Source organism: Marmota marmota, unplaced genomic scaffold, assembly GCF_001458135.2.
Source record: "Marmota marmota marmota unplaced genomic scaffold, marMar, whole genome shotgun sequence".
Classification (NCBI taxonomy): Eukaryota; Metazoa; Chordata; class Mammalia; order Rodentia; family Sciuridae; genus Marmota; species Marmota marmota.
In genome coordinates this window covers 3,984,556-4,002,908 of record NW_026000077.1, presented here as the reverse complement: position 1 = coordinate 4,002,908, position 18,353 = coordinate 3,984,556, and the positions used below count along the sequence as shown (strand labels likewise).

General features: G+C 45.4%; 1 protein-coding gene across 5 annotated transcripts in view; it reads right to left on the bottom strand.

Moving 5' to 3' along the window:
• Nucleotides 1-10,145, bottom strand: part of Vangl1 (VANGL planar cell polarity protein 1) — a 52,881-nt gene extending 42,736 nt beyond the window's left edge. For 2 of the 5 annotated variants that reach the window (XM_015502223.2, XM_015502224.2), the window contains exons 1-2: nt 9,988-10,145; nt 964-1,170 (exon numbers count right to left, since the gene is read on the bottom strand). In XM_015502223.2, coding sequence (XP_015357709.1) covers nt 964-1,034 — 71 coding nt within the window. In that variant the 5' untranslated portion in view covers nt 1,035-1,170; nt 9,988-10,145. Of the gene's footprint in view, nt 1-963; nt 1,171-9,044; nt 9,312-9,355; nt 9,518-9,987 lie in introns of those variants that run through there. The other 3 variants (XM_048814557.1, XM_048814558.1, XM_048814556.1) reach the window with 3 other exon arrangements.
• Nucleotides 10,146-18,353: the final 8,208 nt, after the last annotated feature.

Below are 18,353 nucleotides of genomic sequence, written 5' to 3'. Positions count from 1 at the left end.
ACTCTGCAACAGTTGCTTGTGTGGAGAGCTCAGCAAGGGAAACAAACACCAGGAGCCACCATTCCCACGCTAGTGCAGAACTGTGGCCATGGTGGGCTCTTGGGCTGGGATCAGTGGGTACCTTAACACCGTGGTGCCATGACAAGGGACTGGTTAGCAACCTCCAACTACAGTGCTAGTTTAAATGCTTTACATAAATTAAGATTAAATCTTGTTTAATCTTCTTAGAATGCTGTAAGGAGGGGATCGCTGTACCCATATCACAAATCAGGAGAACAGGATAAATGGCAGCACTGCAATTTCATCAGCTCTACTCTCAACCAGCACAGCACCCCCTATGTATTAATTTATTTCTTCCATCATTCACTCGTCTTCCACTCAGCAAGTACTCTGTGGGTCAGTAACACGCAGGCCCTGTGAATACCAGTGCAGACCTGCCATCACATTGTAGAGGAGGGAGAAACTGGCCCCATCACCCCGGACAGTGCTTTCAAAACCCAGGCTTTACTTGGAAGATTAGTCAAAGAGAAATAAGGGGCCTGGCCAATCACGCGGGTTTGCGTGTGAGCCTCATGGCAAGGCATCATGGACAATGAGTCAGCAGCCTGGGGTGACACCCACAGATCAGCACAAGTTTTTAAACTTTTCATTTGCATTATTGGTAAAACTGACATCTAGAAGTACCTAGAAATGAAGAACATTCCCACTGCCGGGGAAACTTTAATTTAAAACCAATTGTGAGAAATTTAGGTCATCAACAGTAATGGTGGCTATAAAATGTAAATTGGTGGTATAGCGACTCCCAACACATGTCAACCGTGTTCAGCTTCTCATGCACCGGAGGACTGAACCTCCAACATGAACAGCCCTGCAAGCAAGCGGTTTGAAAACTGAGTCTAGAAAGCTCCAGCAGCCTGCAGTTTTCCCCAAACAGAAAAGTGGAACAATTGACAGCTTACATACCCTTGTCTGTGAGATTTTTTTGAATGGCTTGAATAGTATGAATATCCAGAATATGTGGATTCGGTATCCATAGCAATGAACAGCTTCCTCTTGATGAAGGAGCAGGCGCTGTTTCTCCTTCAAGGCAGATAATTTCACCTACTGGTTCCTAAAGCCTCAAGGGGTCTGGGAACCAGAGGAGGAGCTTCTCTTCACCAGGAACAAATTCTGGGAAAGAGGAAAGAAAGAGGGATCAATCTTCAAAGCCAATCTTAACTGGGCTGAAGGATAGCGGACAATAGTCACCTCTTCCCAGGTGCCTAGGATGGGTGTCAATTGAGCCAAATCCCATCCCAGCAGCAGGAAGATGGGTGGTGGGAGAGCCAGGGCAGTGGTCCATTTCCTGAGCACAGCCTCACCCTCACTGGCTTTAGCTGTAGGAAGTGACTTCTCACACCAATGCTAGACAGAATGCCCAGCCCCCCACTGCCAGTTAGTTGAATAAATAAACAATACTTAGGGAAGTAGCTTTTGGGTCATAATTTCCAAATGTCAATTTAAAAACAAATTCTATCTCTTAAATTCAAGAATCCAAACACTTAAAAATTTACCTTAAAGAGCTAATTCTTAAAGAAGAATAATTATTCCCTGTCTCTAATACTAAAAAGCTAAAAACAATCTAAATGACACCCCCCCCCCGCCCAAACAAAGGAATCAGTAAGGAAACTCATGGTTCATCTAACCAAAGAAATATCACATATCTGTACAAAGTGATAATGATAAAGAATGGAGACTTTTATGATGAATGACAAATTCACAAAGCAGGATACAGGATTGAAGATGCACGCTGAGTCTAAACATTACAGTTACAATCACAGAAAATAGCTTATGTAAGAAAAAAGAATTAAAAGAGGACATCAGAAAATGAAAGACCATGATTGATTGATTGCAGGCTCCTGGGTCCTTCCCCACACTTTCATTAGGTATTGCTTTGCAATAAAAATAAATTGGAAACATTTCCAAGTACATTCCTGAGTCCCCACTTGCTAAAGCTTTACTTCTAGGAAATTCTGTCTCTCCCAGCACCCCTCCAGAGCTGGACTCCGCCCAACAGGGCTCCTCCTTCCAGCGCCCCTGGAAGCTGAAACTGCAAACACAGCCAGTGAGATAAGTGTGAAGAAAACACAAAGGAGTGGCAAATGCCATACCCCTACCCCCACTGGGAGGAGGCCCAGTCTCCCTGACCCCAGCTAGCAACAAGTGTCTGAAGGGAATCTGGCGGGTTGGGGCATGAATTGGGCCTGCATGTCACATCACCACACACCAACCCACTCCCCAGGGCTTCGAATACTGATTAGGATGAGACTGTCCTGACTAATTGTGCAAGGTCTGTCTGCTACCCAGGGTAAGCCTCCTTTACCCAGGGTATCCTGACTCATCGTTTCACTTCTCCCAGGCCATGAAGTCCAAGGCGAGCCCTGAGGAAGCCTAGGTTCCAGCCCAAGCTCAGCCATGTCTTACAACCTGGGATAAGCCACTAGTCTTCTTGAGCCTTGTTTTGCTAAACAGGGATAAATCAACTAGGCACCACCCTCACAGGGCTAACATGAAGACCCAAGCAGATACTGTAGTATCCAGAGCTGGTTGCAACCCCATACTTGACTCACTTCCTAGCTACAAGACCTCAGTAAAATGATTAAACCTCTGAACTTGCAAATGGCAGGATGGCTGTAATGAGCAAACATGGCCAGGCACAGGGTGAATGAAAATTGGAGGCCATCAACACTCCCTTCAATGGTTCCAAACTCCAAGTTCCCCTTGTCCTCAGTGAGAGAAAAGCTTGGGAAGGAGCCGTGGGGGAAGAGCCTGCGTGGGAGGCTTCCCACCCTGAGGCTCACCTGCAGTCCACCACTTACTAACCAGTTTTGCACTTGAGCTTAACCTTGGAGCCACAGGTTTCCCACCCCAGACCCTCTTTGGGGGGCGGGGGTAACTGTAAAGATTAAATGTGAAATACAACAGGCATTTAAGAAAATGTTAGTTTGGCTCCTGGACTAACGTCCACCTTTCTGGAAACTTCAAGAGCACCTTTTTCTCTCCCTGCTCCATCTCCTACCATTATCACTAGGCGTTCCAGTGAGCTATCAGCATCTTACAGTCTGACTTCCTTTCTGCTCCAGGTTTTGGTGCTTTTTTACCAGCTTCATACCTGGCAGACACCAGCCTTGGGAGATGCAGCCAATATGTGCAGCCTGGAATGAACTGAGTCTCTTTTCCTGAGAGCCCATGGCCCACTCCCTGTTGACCTGCATGTGTCAAGAAAACTGACCACCCTTTTTCAGATTCATAATTAACCGTGCAGAACTCCTACACTCATTTCTGCCTTTCAACCATAATCCTTAACTCCTTGTTCCACCCTAATATCAAATGTTTTCTTGCTAAATGCTGAGGGGTATCTAAGAGGCGGGCAGCCTAGGCTCTGCACACCAGTGCTGATCCTGTCTCCATGCTTCCCAACCGTGACACCACAGGTTAGATGTTGACCTGTCTGAGCTTTCAAAGTTCCACCCATCCACAAAGATCCCCAAATAAAATGAGGTTTATTTAAGACTCTCTTTCAAGGGCCGTTGGTAAGGATTAAATGGTGGGGAGCCTCCAGCTCAGAGAACCCAAGTTTCATTCTCTTCCCCCGCTCTGCCAAAGGTCATCATTCTTTACTCTCGTTAAAACCTTGACTATCCATTAGGGCAACTTCAGGCACGTCTCTCAAAGGAAATCACAGCCCCCAAGTGCCCTCTGGGGAAAGGCTTTTCCTAACTCTACCAACCCCCATGCCCAGTTTCTCTCCCACGCTTCCTGACCATACTTGCCCAAGGGGGATCTGTACATGCTGTCGCTCCCTGTCACCACCAAATCCTCCATCCTCACCTCTCCACGGAAGCAACTCACTGCAGTTGCCCAGAGACTGCTGTGAGCCAAATCCAAAGATCAAACCTGTCATCCTTCTCCAAGTCCTTCTTACCCAGGTGATCCATTATTCACCTCTATATTTAAAGAGTAGCCATGAAAGAATACTCTCAGCAAGGAGAGGGGTATAGCAACGACAGAGACACACTGCTGTCCTTTGGGACTCTGCTCCTGGCTGTCTTCCGATTCAATGGCACTTGTACCTCTACTACATCTCCAAACGTGTCCTCCCTTCTCCTGTTAGGTCATCCCTTGACACTCAAAACATGCACCATTATTCTTCTCCATCTGTGGATTTACTATGGTACAGGCTCTTTGGAGGCTGTGCCATACTTTGATCATATAGGTCCCCAACAAATAATGCCTGAAGGACAAAGCCCAGATGAATATTTCCTGCTTGGATATTTCTTGTTCCATTTGGGATTATCACCACCCCCTGCTGCTCTCTCAAGTCTTGGCCTAATCTTTCTAATTTCCTCTGCTGCAGTGATACCATCATCCTATTCATCTTATGAACCCAACCATATACCATTTGGGGAACACTCACTTCCCTTTATCCCACACCTCCGACCACTGTTAAGCTCTGCTGGTCCAGGGTACTACCCTCATGCTGCTGGTTCACAGTAACACCACGCCAACCTTAGCAAGACCTCTGGGTTTCCTCAGTTAATCCAGTCAGTGAAGAACCTGGCTCTTCTTCTAAGTCAGACTGTTAAGACTGTGGTTACCAATTCGTGTTCTAAGATCTGAGTGAGGATTAAGGAGAAGCAACAGGTAACAAACTAATAAAATCCACAGTGCACTCATTTTAAAAGAGGGTTTGAGCTCAGGTTAAGAGCTTCGATCCAGTTAATAAAGAAGCGTATCCTAAAGCTGATCCCTGCAAAGACATATTTATGAGACAGTTCCCTGTATGCACCAGGAATTGACAGCACTCACACAAGGTCAGAAGGGATCCCTTATCAGGGAAGATTCTAAAGTATAAAAAGGAATCAGTTTCCCTGGGTAATAAGTTTACAGGCTGCTGCACCAGTCTGAATGCATGGAGTCATTCAAAGGAGAAAATTTGGACCCTAAAATCTGGAACTGCCTCCTTATTGTACCCGTCACATGACCTATTTTGTTTGGCCCAGGCTGGGCAGCAGTCAGAGGCCAGAGTGACCTTTAAAATTACAATGCAGACATCACTCCCCTGTTTAAAACAACTCCATTGTCTCCCCCTGAATTTTGAATAAAATACAAAATCTTCCATTTGATCTCAATGTCCTGCCCACCAGGTTCCTCTAAGGCACGGGCTCTTTCCAGCCTCCTATCTTTGGCAGAATGCAGTGTATCTGCTGGTATTCACTCTTCACATGCCCAGTTTTGCCCAATTCCTCTGAATTTAAATATAGCTTCTTCCAAGGGGCCTCTCTGATCCTCCAGTCTAAATCAGGCCCTTCCCAGAACCCAGCACTCTTCCTATCCCAAAATTTCTACCTACTTTTGCTTGTATGGTTATTCAGTGTCGGGCTCCTGTATGGACTATGAGCTTCACAGGGTAGGAACCACTTCCAGTACTCTCTCTCCAGTTCCTAGAATATAATCAGTATCCAATAAATGTTTGCTAAATGAATACTGGGTTCTGCAGCAGATCTAAGGACACAGAGGCATATATTCACTGTGGAAAAAATCCTTGCAGAAGTAGATACAGCAGTGGTGTCAGAACTATGGAGAGTTGTAGCCACACCACTGGCTCACACCAGAGTTCATATACCAGATGCATCCTGACCCTCCTGTCACCCACCCCTTAGAAGCTACAGGCACTGCTTGGTAAGGGGTGGAAGCCCACATCCGGACAGGAAGGGAACTCTTCAAGCTACAACGCATGCCAGCAAGAGGAACACCATTTAGACAGGTGCACAGGGTGCTTTTTTTCTTAGTGGAAGTGCCTTGAATTCTGGAATTCCCAGGCAAAAAGGCCCAAAGGACCTCTTTCACCACCCTTTATTCAGAGCAAGAAAAGGTCAGTGGCCTCAAATAGAATCTTCCCCTAAAGTCATGTTCACTCACATAAAATACATCTGACTTCTGACTTGAAAGAAAAACAGTGCTCAGAAAATCATGAGGGAAATAATAGGTTATGGTAATGACAGTGGTAAACATAAGCTAATCTTCATGAAAAGCAAATTATAAAAACATCAACAGCTTTGCCTAGAGCTATTAAGTAATTAAGGGGGCTTTGGTTGGGAGGGTAGAACATAAACTGTGCAAGAGGTACAGAGATGTACACGGAACTTCAAGAGTCAGCCTGCTCTCCCAGAGGTGGATGCATTTCCAAGGGAAAGCATAAAGCACAGTTTATGTATCAACTGTGTTTATATATACTATGTGCATTACTTTGAATATTTTATTTTTACCATACATAGAATTCTAAGGGTTCACTCCATGATTTATTGTTTATATTTTGAAGTGAATATTTTGCTCCAAGCACACACTTTTAATTATATAAGCCTCAAGGGGAAAATAACAACTTAAATAATTTTGTTTAGAGCCAACTTTTCCTCCAGAGAAGACTAGCTTATGAGCCCAGATTCTGGAGTTAGACCATCGCCATTCAAATCCTGGCTCAGGGTACTCTTTAGCTGGGTGATCTCAGAGCAAGCTACTTTTCCATTCCTCAGTTTCTCGACTGTGATAACAGAATTACATTTTTCACTTACCTTATAAGTTTACTGTGGGTATTAAATGAAATGATTCCAAAAAATCATTTAGAACACTACCAAGCACAGGGTAAGCACAACCATCGACTATAAATTCAGTAAAGTGAAATTCCTGGGTTAGGAAGAATACCTTTGAGTGGCATATGACTTAACATACCATTTTCATTGAATTTTTACGTGTATCATTTTGGTTTGATAGTCAACTTTGAACAACTATTATTAACTGTGGCTAAGTAATTTAATAATTTCTACTCTGCCCCTTGCAAGCTTCCTCAGGTTGGAAGTGAATGTCAGATACATTAGAGAACATGGTGTGGGTGTATCTGGAGGACCACAAGGTTGAGTGGAAGAGTTCAGAGAAGGATGACAAGAACTAGAAAACATTTTTCTGAACCTGTGTCCTAAAACACTGTCCAGGTCACTGGCATGAGGATCTACAGGGCCTGTGGCACTTGTGACATACCTAATAATCCTTTCATGGCAACAGAAGTCTTATAAATGAATGATTCTGGGCCACTATTCACATGGAGAGAAAATATCAACCTCCTTTTACCTGTCTTGCCAATGATTTCAACTCACCTTCCCAGAATAACTGCTCCTGGCTTAAATCATTAATTACTTCTGAAATGCCTCCAACTGCTGCATATAGATTTCTAAGAGCTGTGAAAGGTAAATGCATTTGAGGCTCTACAATGGATATTTGTTTGTAAGCAACCCCCTGCCCCTGCTAGACTTTTGAGCTTCAGAGGCAACAACAACAGAAAAAAGAAACACAATTTCATGAGAACTAGCTCTTCTCTGAGTTCTATGGTGCCAGGTCCAATGACAACTGTGCAATAGCTGGGACTCAGGAAAACGCAGGCAGGAACAGACAGTAGCAGAACATGCAGATGCCTTTTCAGCAGGTTTCACTGAGACCAAGACTGCTTGTAGAAACACAGCCTCGCAAGCAAGCCACCTATGAACAACAACCGAGCACCATGCCCCAGTCTCCTGCCACATACAGCCATGCCCCCAGTTCATTTTACAGAGAGATGATGGCAATTATAGTCTAACAGCTTACATTTATCAAGTGCTTACTATATATTAGACTCTCAGAAGTTATTTGCATGCAGTATCTCACTTAATTCTCATAACAAGCCTTTAAGGGAGATAAAATATTAATTTCATGGCACAGTTAAGGAAACCAAGGTCACACACCTGGTATGTGCTCCAACTAGGGCTTGAACTTTGGGAGACTAATTCCAGAACGTGTGTTCTTTGCTATGGAAAATTTATAGCAATGTAGCAATTACCAGATCTGTTTATTTACATAGAGGAGGGTAGGCAACAATCATAAATTGTTCCAAACCACATTATAACCTCACAAAGAATTTGCAATTTCAACTTCTATTCACAGCTTCAGTGTCCTAACTAAGCATTGCAAGGGGTGTTAGTCGGGAGCGGGGTAGGGGGGTAGTTCAGTAGAAAAGAAATGAATCTCAAATAGTTCTAGTTCTTAAGGGGCCCACAACCCAAAGACAGAGACCTCCAACTAAAATCCAACCTGATGAAGGCCCATCAAAGCCAAGCAGCAGATGAAGTCTAGAGTAGCTAACAGGGTATGTGTATGTATTAGGAGGATAAAAGAGACGGTACTTTCCTCATTCAGCATTTATTAATTTTTCAATAGACAAGAATGACATTGGAATTGTTGCTTCATAAGGAAACTTTAAATTTCCTTTATGGTTTTTGCCTATTGCTCAACACATAAAACAATAAAATGCACTGTCTGGCATGCAGCCCTTGCAAATATGCCACTCTCAGAATTCTTCTCCTATTTTACTTACAAATTAAGTTGCAACCAAGTCACACTGCCAACACTGTAACAGTGCAAATTTCACACTGGGTGTTTTCACCAATCATATTAGGAGTCACCCACATTTGGAAGTGCTAAACGCTCACGAATAGGTGAAGGGTGTTATTTCTTTGAACTGCAGAATAGAACAGTTTCCTCCCAACAAATCAAAGCCCCAACCATATCACATTGATTTAATTCAAAAAACTCTAATTAGTGGTTACATAAAATAGCTAATTATGTCTCCCTGGATTCAGACAGTTTCTGCCATCTCCCTTAAAGAGCCTGGGAGCTGTGTAATCAAACAACCCACCCACAGGAAAGAGAATGCTAATTAGCATTGTTGATTGGTGACACAAGTTGTAATATTTTTCAGCAACCCTGTAAAATTTATAAACATGTCAGTGAAAACACCAGATTCTCTACAGCTTGCTAGCTTTTGGAATAAGTCTTTAAGAATACATCCATTTCTAACCACAGCCCCCTCAAAAAAGGGCTTTAACGAACTGCACGTACTGGCCACACAATCGCACCCCGCCCTAACACCACCCCAGGAGCAAGGCAAGGATCTCTTTCTCAAGGCGTGGGCATTATACCTGGTTTGGAAGTGTAAAAGCTGAGCAACAGATTTCTTGGGCTTCAAGTCTCACCAGCTTCTCGCCAGCCGCCAGGCCGCGGCTCCGCCCCACTTCTACCTCCACCACCGACGCGTTTAAATTTTTATAAAGCTTCACACTTTTCTGGGCGCGTTGCTTGGGGCAGTTCAAAGGCTGCAGGAGGAAATGAGGTCCTGCCAGTGGCGAACATTACCCTAGCGCAGCGAGACTTCCCAGGATAGGAACATCTCGGCAGAGACTGGCCGGCACGACTCTGCTCCACCCCGGCTTTTTTGAAAGTAAACTCCTACCTGCCTGTTGCGCTCTCCGATGCGCAACCGGACGCGCCCCCCCAAGGCCTCCCGGCTGGCTCAATTTTGCAAGGGAGGTGTGAAACACAGGCCAGCTCTGTCCCGGTACCTGGCGATCGGCCAGGTGGCACCCGGGCGCTGGCGATTACACGAGTCCAGTCCGGCAGAGGGGTGGGAACCCCGGTGCGCGCCCGGATCCTGGGGAGCGCAGAGCCGCTGAGTCCCCACCCCTTTTGGCCCAGATAACTGCCCCCATCGATGCTCTGCACTCCCTAGCGGCCGGCACGCGCACCCAAGTGGCGCACCCCAAAGGCCAGTCAGGGGTAAAGGGGGGCGTCCAAGATAACGCGCTGGAGTCGGGTGCAATGGAGAGCGCAGGGCAGGGGCGGGAAGGCGCCCCGTGCAGGGATGGGAGGAGTGGGGTCCCGGGAAGCACGACCCGGGAGCGGTCTGGAGGAAGCCAAGGGAGCCACCGGCCAGAGAAGAGAGGGCCGCGAACCGCGATCGGAGTCCGGCGGAGGGAGTGCGGGAGGAGGGTGCAGGGGCGCGCCGAGTCCGGACGGGGCATCTCCCCACCCGAGGTCTGCCCGTAGGCCGCCGCCTCGCCGCGCACGGCCTCCCGCGGGACTCACCTCCGCGCTGGCCGGCTGGGCTCGGCGGCCCGCGGTCTCGGCTCACAGCGGCCGCGTCCCTGCGGCCTGTGCTGGGCTCTTGTAGAGGCAGAGCCCCACCACCGCCGCCGCTGCACTGCTGCTTTCCGCTTCCTGTCCCGGCGCCGCCCCGCAGCCCCAGCCCAGCCCTGCAAGCCCAGCGCGGCCGCGAGCCAAGAGCTGCGAGCGCTGCGGGCCCCTTGGCGGGCCCGGCCCACCTGCAGCGGGGGGGCCGGGGCCGACTGGAGAGCAGTCACACTCGCTAACACCGGGGCCAGGGACGACCCCCCACCTTCCCTTACATACATTCACCTTCATGTACACACTCACACTCAAACACGGACAGACATCCAGCAACCCACTCTTTTTTTTTTTTTTGGCATACACTCACATGCATCACGAATTCATGACCCAGGGATTTACCCTCCACCCCAGGTCCCCGACAGGCTTGCACTCCCAAGCTCATGCACATACACAAATGCACACATAATTAGAATTATGCACAAAATCCAAATCGTTTGCTTTCACATAAGGCCCACATATTCACAAGGCTCAGGAACTAACTTCCACCACCACCCCCGCCCCCCAAGACACACTCTCAGTTACACATATTATAATAACTGACCCACAAATATTCATATACACCCACGTCTCAATCCACATAGTATTCACACTTAAACGCACCAGTACCGCAAGAAATGACTCCACAAATAAATAGCCATACACACTCACACTACTACAGGCTGTCACTACTCCTCCCCTAACAGAGCAGGCACTCCCTGCTTCAAGTCTCCTAGAAATTGCTGAAAGAGTACATTTCTGATGACAGGTAGTCCAAGGTTCTGTGCTGATTCAACCTCGTCTACTTTTTTTTCTGCACCTTTGTTTCCCTGTCTGAAAAATGACAAGGATGCTAATGTGGACCTTGCAGGATTGTGATGAGATTTACCAAAAGTGGAAATGCCCAATAGGCGAGGAGCAGTGGGCGACTATTTTCGTGAATATTTGCACTCTTAGTTGCCTTGTGTTGTTAGGGTTAGGGATCCAGATTAAGTATGTCAGATCTAGCTGGACCCAGAGTTGCTGCCATGACAAAATTTTCTAGTGGAGGCAGTGTATGATGAACTGCTGAATTTGCAAGCGTTGTCTACAGGAGTATTGTGAACATTTAGGCTGGGAAACCTCAGCACATCCTGGACTGTCTTAGGGACCTTTAGCCCCAATCAACCCTTAATCCCCCATCACTTCTCTCTTATCCCCTCTTGCACTCATTTCTCCCTTATCTATTACACATCCTAAGCGGAAACCCAGATGTTCAACTTTACTGATTTTCACCACTCCCAGGATCAGGATCCACTGCCCCCCCTTGGTACCCCAGACCATTTGCACCCACACACCTGACCTATCTGGGCTCCTGAGGAAGATGCTGCAGACTCCAGCAGAGCTAGATCCCCCCAGTAAGACCAGTTGACTGTCCACCAAGACTGGGTGTAAAATTGTGGAGCTTTGCCAAAAGTATCTCATTTTGACATTAAGAATCTTTAAAATTAAGCAGGTTTGTTTTAACTCAAGTTGTGATGCTGCTGTAAAATAGAGTCCTCAGTGAATTTTCATGGAAAGTAATTTCAATTTATTTCAGTTATTACCTCTAGTCACCATACAATGTTTTTGTGGGAAAGAAGTGTAATCTCAAACTATTTTAAAATATTAAATTCACTTTTAAATACTATTTACTATTTGTTTTTATCCAACAATCTTGGATTTTAAAGTTGAGAAGGTTAGCACTGGAAAATTCTGGGGCACTGAGTGATTGTCAGATATTGTTACAGCTGTTGACCGGTGAGGAGTCCTTGCTTCCGCGAATGCTGAAGTATAACACCAGAGACGCACGCCGAGGCAAGTGTAGAGTGGAAAGTCCACTCTACAGAGAGGACTTCTCCCGGGAGGAAGAAGGGGACCCAAAAGGCGGAATCCGTGGAAGGGGGAGGTCTTCCCTTTTTTTATAGCTTAGGTCTTCTTTCAGCTTTCCCATACTCAGGTCTTTTGTTTCCCTTTATCTTTCAGTGATAGAATGCAGGTGGGAAGGTCCAAAAGGTGGGAGACAGCTAGGAGCTGTTTCATTAACAGTTCCTTAGAATGGGTTCTAAGGGTCTTGGGAACATTAACATTTCAATTTCCCCAAGTGTTGCTCTGGTTTCCTGGACTCCATTCTCTATAACGGCCTCCATTTTCTTTATTTTACTCCATGTTAGACCCGATTTACCTAACTACACTAACTACCTATCTTTGAATCTAGCTTCAGTATCACCTAAAGAAACTGCCTGTGGCAGTTTTCAGCCATAGTTGGTTTTCCCTTAAAGGTGAGTCCTCCAACTTAGGCTAAATCAATAATAAAGGTAATATTGTGGGCATCGTCTGCCACTCCTTTGTCTCACTCATCCATTTACTGGAAACTCAACTGGGGAGGAGAGATCCTGTGTAGTGGGTGCTCTTCAGCATGACTGCATCCCATGCTTGCATGTGAATATTTCATCCTCTTTGCCATTCTCATAGTTTTCCCGAAGTCTAGAATGCTACCTACTAAAATTCTTCACATTGCCAAGACCCAAATCAAATGTCACCTGTTACACAAAACCTTCCCCAGTTCTCCCAAACAGAATAGTATCTTCTTCCATTTAAATTCTCAAAACTCTCTGATTTTTTCTGCCTACTTTCTAACCTTGTATTGGCTATTTGCATCTTATCTCTTCAATAATGTGTAAATATCATGTCTTATTTGCCACCCCCTTTTTTTGTATCACAGATCTTTCCACATAGTAGCTGCTTTAAAATATACTTAGCAAAGGAATGAATGACTATCAAAGACTTCTTGCCCTTGGGAAATTCATAACCTAACCAGGGAATGATCTAGTTGAAAAATCCTGGCAGCTGCACATAAGATAGCTAACAAGAGGTAACATATAAAGGCTGAGTGCTCTAAAATCATACTTTCTGAAAAGTTAGACATCCGAGAATTCTGAAGAAAGCCCCCAAATGGGAGTTCAGTGAGAAAAAACCTCTGATCAACAAATTAACTTACAGAAGTCTATGTTTTAAAGCAGATAGACTTATCAATAGGAGATTCTTACCTACATTTAAATACTTGTACACTGAGTTTGCAGGCAATTCTAATAACCTTCATTATCTAATTCCTAAGTCTCTTATAGATTAGAAACACATTCAGAGAAAGTCAGAAGCTGGTGGCAGTGTTTCACGCCTGTAATCCCAGTGGTTTGGAAAGCTGAGGCAGGAGGATCTCAAGTTCAAGGTCAGCTTCAGCAATTTAGTGAGTCCCTAAGCAACTTAGTGAAATCCTGTCTCTAAATAAAATATAAAAAAGGCTGCGGATGTGGCTCAGTGGTTAAGTGCCCTGGGTTCAATCCCTGGTACCAAAAAATAAAAATAAAAAAGAAGGGAGTCAGAGTTGATCTCAGAGGGACACCAGCGACTGCAAAGGGGGTCATTATGAGGATCATTTGATTCCAATGCTCATGGCCTTTTCTTTTACCAGGTATTCCTCCTGGCACAAGACCATACCACAGGAAAACATTTAGTCTACCAGGAACGAGCCTGCATTAGAAAAGCCTAGAGGGATGCTCTCTATGCAGTATTATGTTTAAGAAGACAGGGAAGCAGTGAAGCAAACATTAGAAAGATTTCCATGCAAATGCTTGACATGTTAAAAAGCGATGATTCTTTAAAGAGCCATTGTCTATAAAATCTACATATATGTAATGTCCATTTAGTGGTTAAATAAAGTTGTGATGAGATGCTACCATATGGGTCATGAGTGCCCAAAGAGGTTCACACAGGCCTGAATGGTCAGGGAAAGATTTCTAGGGAAGAATCAGCTTGTCTTCACCTTAAGAAAAGAGAGAAATGAAATATTCATCGATGGAAGACGGGCACTGGAAGAGCAACTGGCCTAACCCAAGCACTCAGTGTCTTCATGTTGAGTCAATGGGTCAGTAGTATTTCTGTGAAGTGTGGGTGAGGGTAGGGAGAGAGAAATGTTTGGGATATACTCCAGGGCAGGGAGCAGAGCAGTCAGAATCAAGATAAGGGCTTATCCTGAGACACAGAGCCATCAAAATTGAGTGACTAGGATTAGAAAGTAGGAGTGTTTGAACTTTTTAAAACAGGCTAGCAAAATGATAAAGTATTCATTCATCCAAGAACAGATACAGACAGAGGGTTTTAACTTGACTTAAGATCTACTTGCAATTTTTCAACTTTGCAGTGGTGCAAAAGCAATACACATTTCATAGAAATCATACTTGGAATTTTGGATTTTGAACTTTTCCTGGGCTAGCAGTCTATGAGGACCCTCAGTGAGCCCCATGATCAAGAGAGTGAACAGCTAAACAGTGTACTATGTGGCCATAGGTTTGTTTTTTGGGTTTTTTTTGTTTTTTTTTTTTTTGATACATATATCTAATAATAGCCAATACTCTAAAATGGATTTTTTGTTAGATGCTTTTTCCCAACTGTAGAATAACTTAAGTGTTCTGAGCACATTTAAGGTAAACCCGGCTAAGCTATGTCTGGCATTTTAGGTATATTAAGTACATTTTGAGCCTCCCATATTTTCAGCATATAATGGGTTTGTCAGGATGTCACCTCAAGGTACATCAAGGAACATCCATGCTTAGTATTTACTATGTGCCAAGCAAAATGTAAGCTGCTAAAGTTAGGTAAAGTAACATTGATCAGTGATCCAACACTTTATTCAGCAAATATTTATAGGGCACTTACTATGTACCAGTCACTACTGTAGGCTCTGGAGACACATCAAAACAAACAAAAGCTTTTACACGCATAGAGTTCACATTCTAGTGGGGAGAAATGGATAGATGAGCAGTATAAACATGTCCTCCCTAGCAGCATGAGGGCTAAGGAGAAAGCAAAGCAGAAAAGACACAGGAGAGGGGGCGGTAAGGGTGTGTGCAACCCCCTCCTGGAGGACCTCAGGCATTCCTGGGAGAGGCTGCTATGTAAACAGAGACTTGCAGTAGAATATGATAGTGCTGTGACAGAAGCCAGGGGCAGGATAGGAACATCATGGGAGCAGAGAGACGAGGACCCAGCTCAGCCTGCAGAAGTGGTATGGCTTCTGGCTGTGACCATGAGACTATGAGTATTTGGCAGATAAAGAGGAAGGGGGCATTGTGACAAATGCACAGACCTGTGACAACAAATGCCCAGGTTCACTGACAGCCGTGTGCAGTAGTGATGAGCTGGTAAAGCGCAGGGGCAGGGGCATTCCCCTTGAGGCTGCTGTAGAACTGCAGGTTTGGGGGGGTAGATGCTGGAAATACTGATGTTTGCGGGGGGGGGGAAGGCAAAGGAGGAACCAGGTGTTGAAGTGGGAGGGCTCCTTAGGACACCTGTCTAGCCTGGGGAGAATATAGAGGAAGCAGGGATAGGATGGGTGGGAGGGTGGACAGAGTCTGAAAGAGAGAGGCAGAGACCAGAGCTCAGGGAGCCCTAAGTGTCAATTTCATGTAGTAGGCAGTGGGGAGCCATTGAAGCCATTGGGTGTGGATGAAGAGGAATAAGAGGAGCTGACTTGACTCAGCTTATCTTATGAGGGCAGTTTGGTGGGAGGGATAAGTGAAGCAGGGGAGCACTGGTTAGATATAGGAGGCCCAAGGTGATGAGTGGGCCTGAGCTAATGCAGCCATTGCAGGCAAACATCAATCTCAAATGGGGAACCAGGAAGAGGAAGAGGTTCAAGGAGAAAAGGTAAGTTCAGTCTTAAGCATGTGGAGTGTCAAGTACCTCTGCAGTTGTAAAAATAGTATTTTACATGTAACGTGTCAGGCACCATGTTAAGTATCTTGCAGGTCTTTTTTATTTCTCAGCACAACCATTAAGTAGGTATTATATCATCTACACTCTACAGAGAATAAAAGTTTTCAGTTATTTGCCTGAGATCACACACTGCTATCTGGTGGCACCAGGCTTTGAACCCAGGTTAACTGACCACAGATTGCTCCTGTTTAATTCATAAGCTGTTCTGCTTTTTGGCCGTGGGTTTAGAACTCAGGACAAGATAGGCAAATGGTGGTGAATATAGGTTTCCGATAGTCCTCATAGCTGGGAATGCAGTGGAGAAAAGAGGAGAGGAGACAAACAGCGACTATATGAAGCAGAGAAAAAAGGTAGGGACATGGCAGAGGTAACGCAGTTGTCATTTTGTTTCAAGATAGGAAGTCCTAAGCCTTCTTATAGACCAGGGAGAAATAACTGTAGAAAGGTCCAAAGTTTTAAAACGAAGGAGTAATATGGAGGGCACAGGGGGCATGTAATCAAGAGCACAGATGGAAGGAAGGTCTAGAATTGCACAGATGAAGCCCACTAGGCAGCAGGTCAGGGAGCCTCAGCATTTTCTGTGTAATAGGAGGCAAGAAGATCTAATGGAACCAGGAGGCCAGGAGATGGAGTCAGGCCAGGGGAGAAATGTGTCCAGTGGCTCCTGGGGGGGGGGTGTCTTTGAGAATCTGATTGCCAATGGGTTGGAAACCATGGAGAACTACACATTTGCCATCTTTTTTTTGCAAGCAATTTGAATGGGATCAAAGACCTCGAAAGGATTCCAGGCACGGTGCTCTCTGAAGTATCTCCTATGACTAAGAACTCTTTCTTCTATGAGTTGGGATAAAGGTGGGATATCCAAGTGGAAACTTTAAAAAGCAGTTGAAATGGTCTTATTTTCTATTAAATAGCTTAACCTGGACTTGGATGTACAGTCTGGGGACAGGACACAAGTGTGTTCCATGTAAAATCACCAGGCTTCTGGAGGCCTAAATAGTAGTCATAGACTGTGGACCAAGTGCATTAATTCTCAGGACAGGCCAGTCCCTAGGGTTCCCCCACAATTTTCTGCAGGCCGGGACAGGCAGGCAGGCAGGTAGAGAGCTCAGATCTCAGGATCATGCCAAACCTCCAATCAAGCCCTGTACTTGGGCAGCCTTGTTATCAGTGAAAGGAATATAAGCTAAGCTGCCAGGCAGAGGGCCCAATAAAGACACCAGTCAATGCACATGACCTTGAGCTGCTAGGGAATCCCAAAATGATTCCATTTGCCTGGGAGTGCAAAGGATAGACTCAGAGCTAATTGTGGGCAGAGCTGGACTAGGCTAATGATACCTTCGGGGACCTGGATGTTTCTCCTTTAATGTTGTTTTTTAGTCTGTGGCATCATCACCAGTAATTCATTAACTATTTATGAGAAACACTTGAATAACACACCACATATGGTGCTAAACTAACTATTTGGACTAACACCAGGTGGCATCGTTTTCCAAGGGTGAATCAGCCTCTGGAGCTGCTGGCCCGGGTTCAGACTCCTAGCTGTGGAGCAGAAGCAGGCATGGAAGGAAGGCCTGGGCCCCTGCCCACAAGCAGGTCCAGTCTCTTGCCTGAGTCACAGATGGTCTCTGTGGGAGCTGCAGGAGGAGACAGCTGAGTCTGGGCATGGTAGGTCAACACTATTAGCTCATCTTAGCAATTAGGGTTGGTATTCATCCTGCCTTTTTATTTTCCATATTTCTGATGCTTTGACATCAGGACCGTGCTGACCCAGAGGCACTGCCCCTCCCAGGGATAGCTAATTCCTGCAGATATTAAACACTCCCATGTGAGCATAATTCCCATGTGCAAACTAAGCCGTCCCAAACCCACACCACAACTACCTCCTTGACTGGGCTCTTGTGGGGCTCATGCACTCTAGACCACACTATCCCCCTGTCTTAATCACCCCAGGGCCAGGTGCCAGAGAAGTAGACACAGTATCTTCCCCCAGAGCCTGCAGAAATTATTCCAACTAGCCAGTCCTACACTGCCTAACCCGACCCTTCCCACAGATACCACAGTACAGCTGCTTGCCCACATTCTGGGGCTTCCCCTGTGTGGCCCTCATGGTGTGGCATGTCTCCTCTTCTTGGGAATTATCTATTCAATGGCATTGTCTCCTGATCTGTTGGCTTCCCCATTTCAGGAAATTAAAACATGTACATTTTAAAATGGGATTTCTATCAGATTTTTGCTGGTTTGTGGACTCTACCATTGGCCAGAGAGAAGAGGTTAATAGTTTTTTTTTCTTTTTTGTTCTTCCAATATTTCAGTCAGTGTGAAGACCATCTTTTATCTATTATCCATTTTGATAATAACACTATCAAGTAATTATTTTACAAAATCTTGAATAGGTCATGACTTTCCTAAGGTTACAAGACTGAGGCTGAACTCTCAGGTCTTCTGATTCCCAGCCCAGAACTTTCCTGCCACCCAGGTTATAGATAACTAAC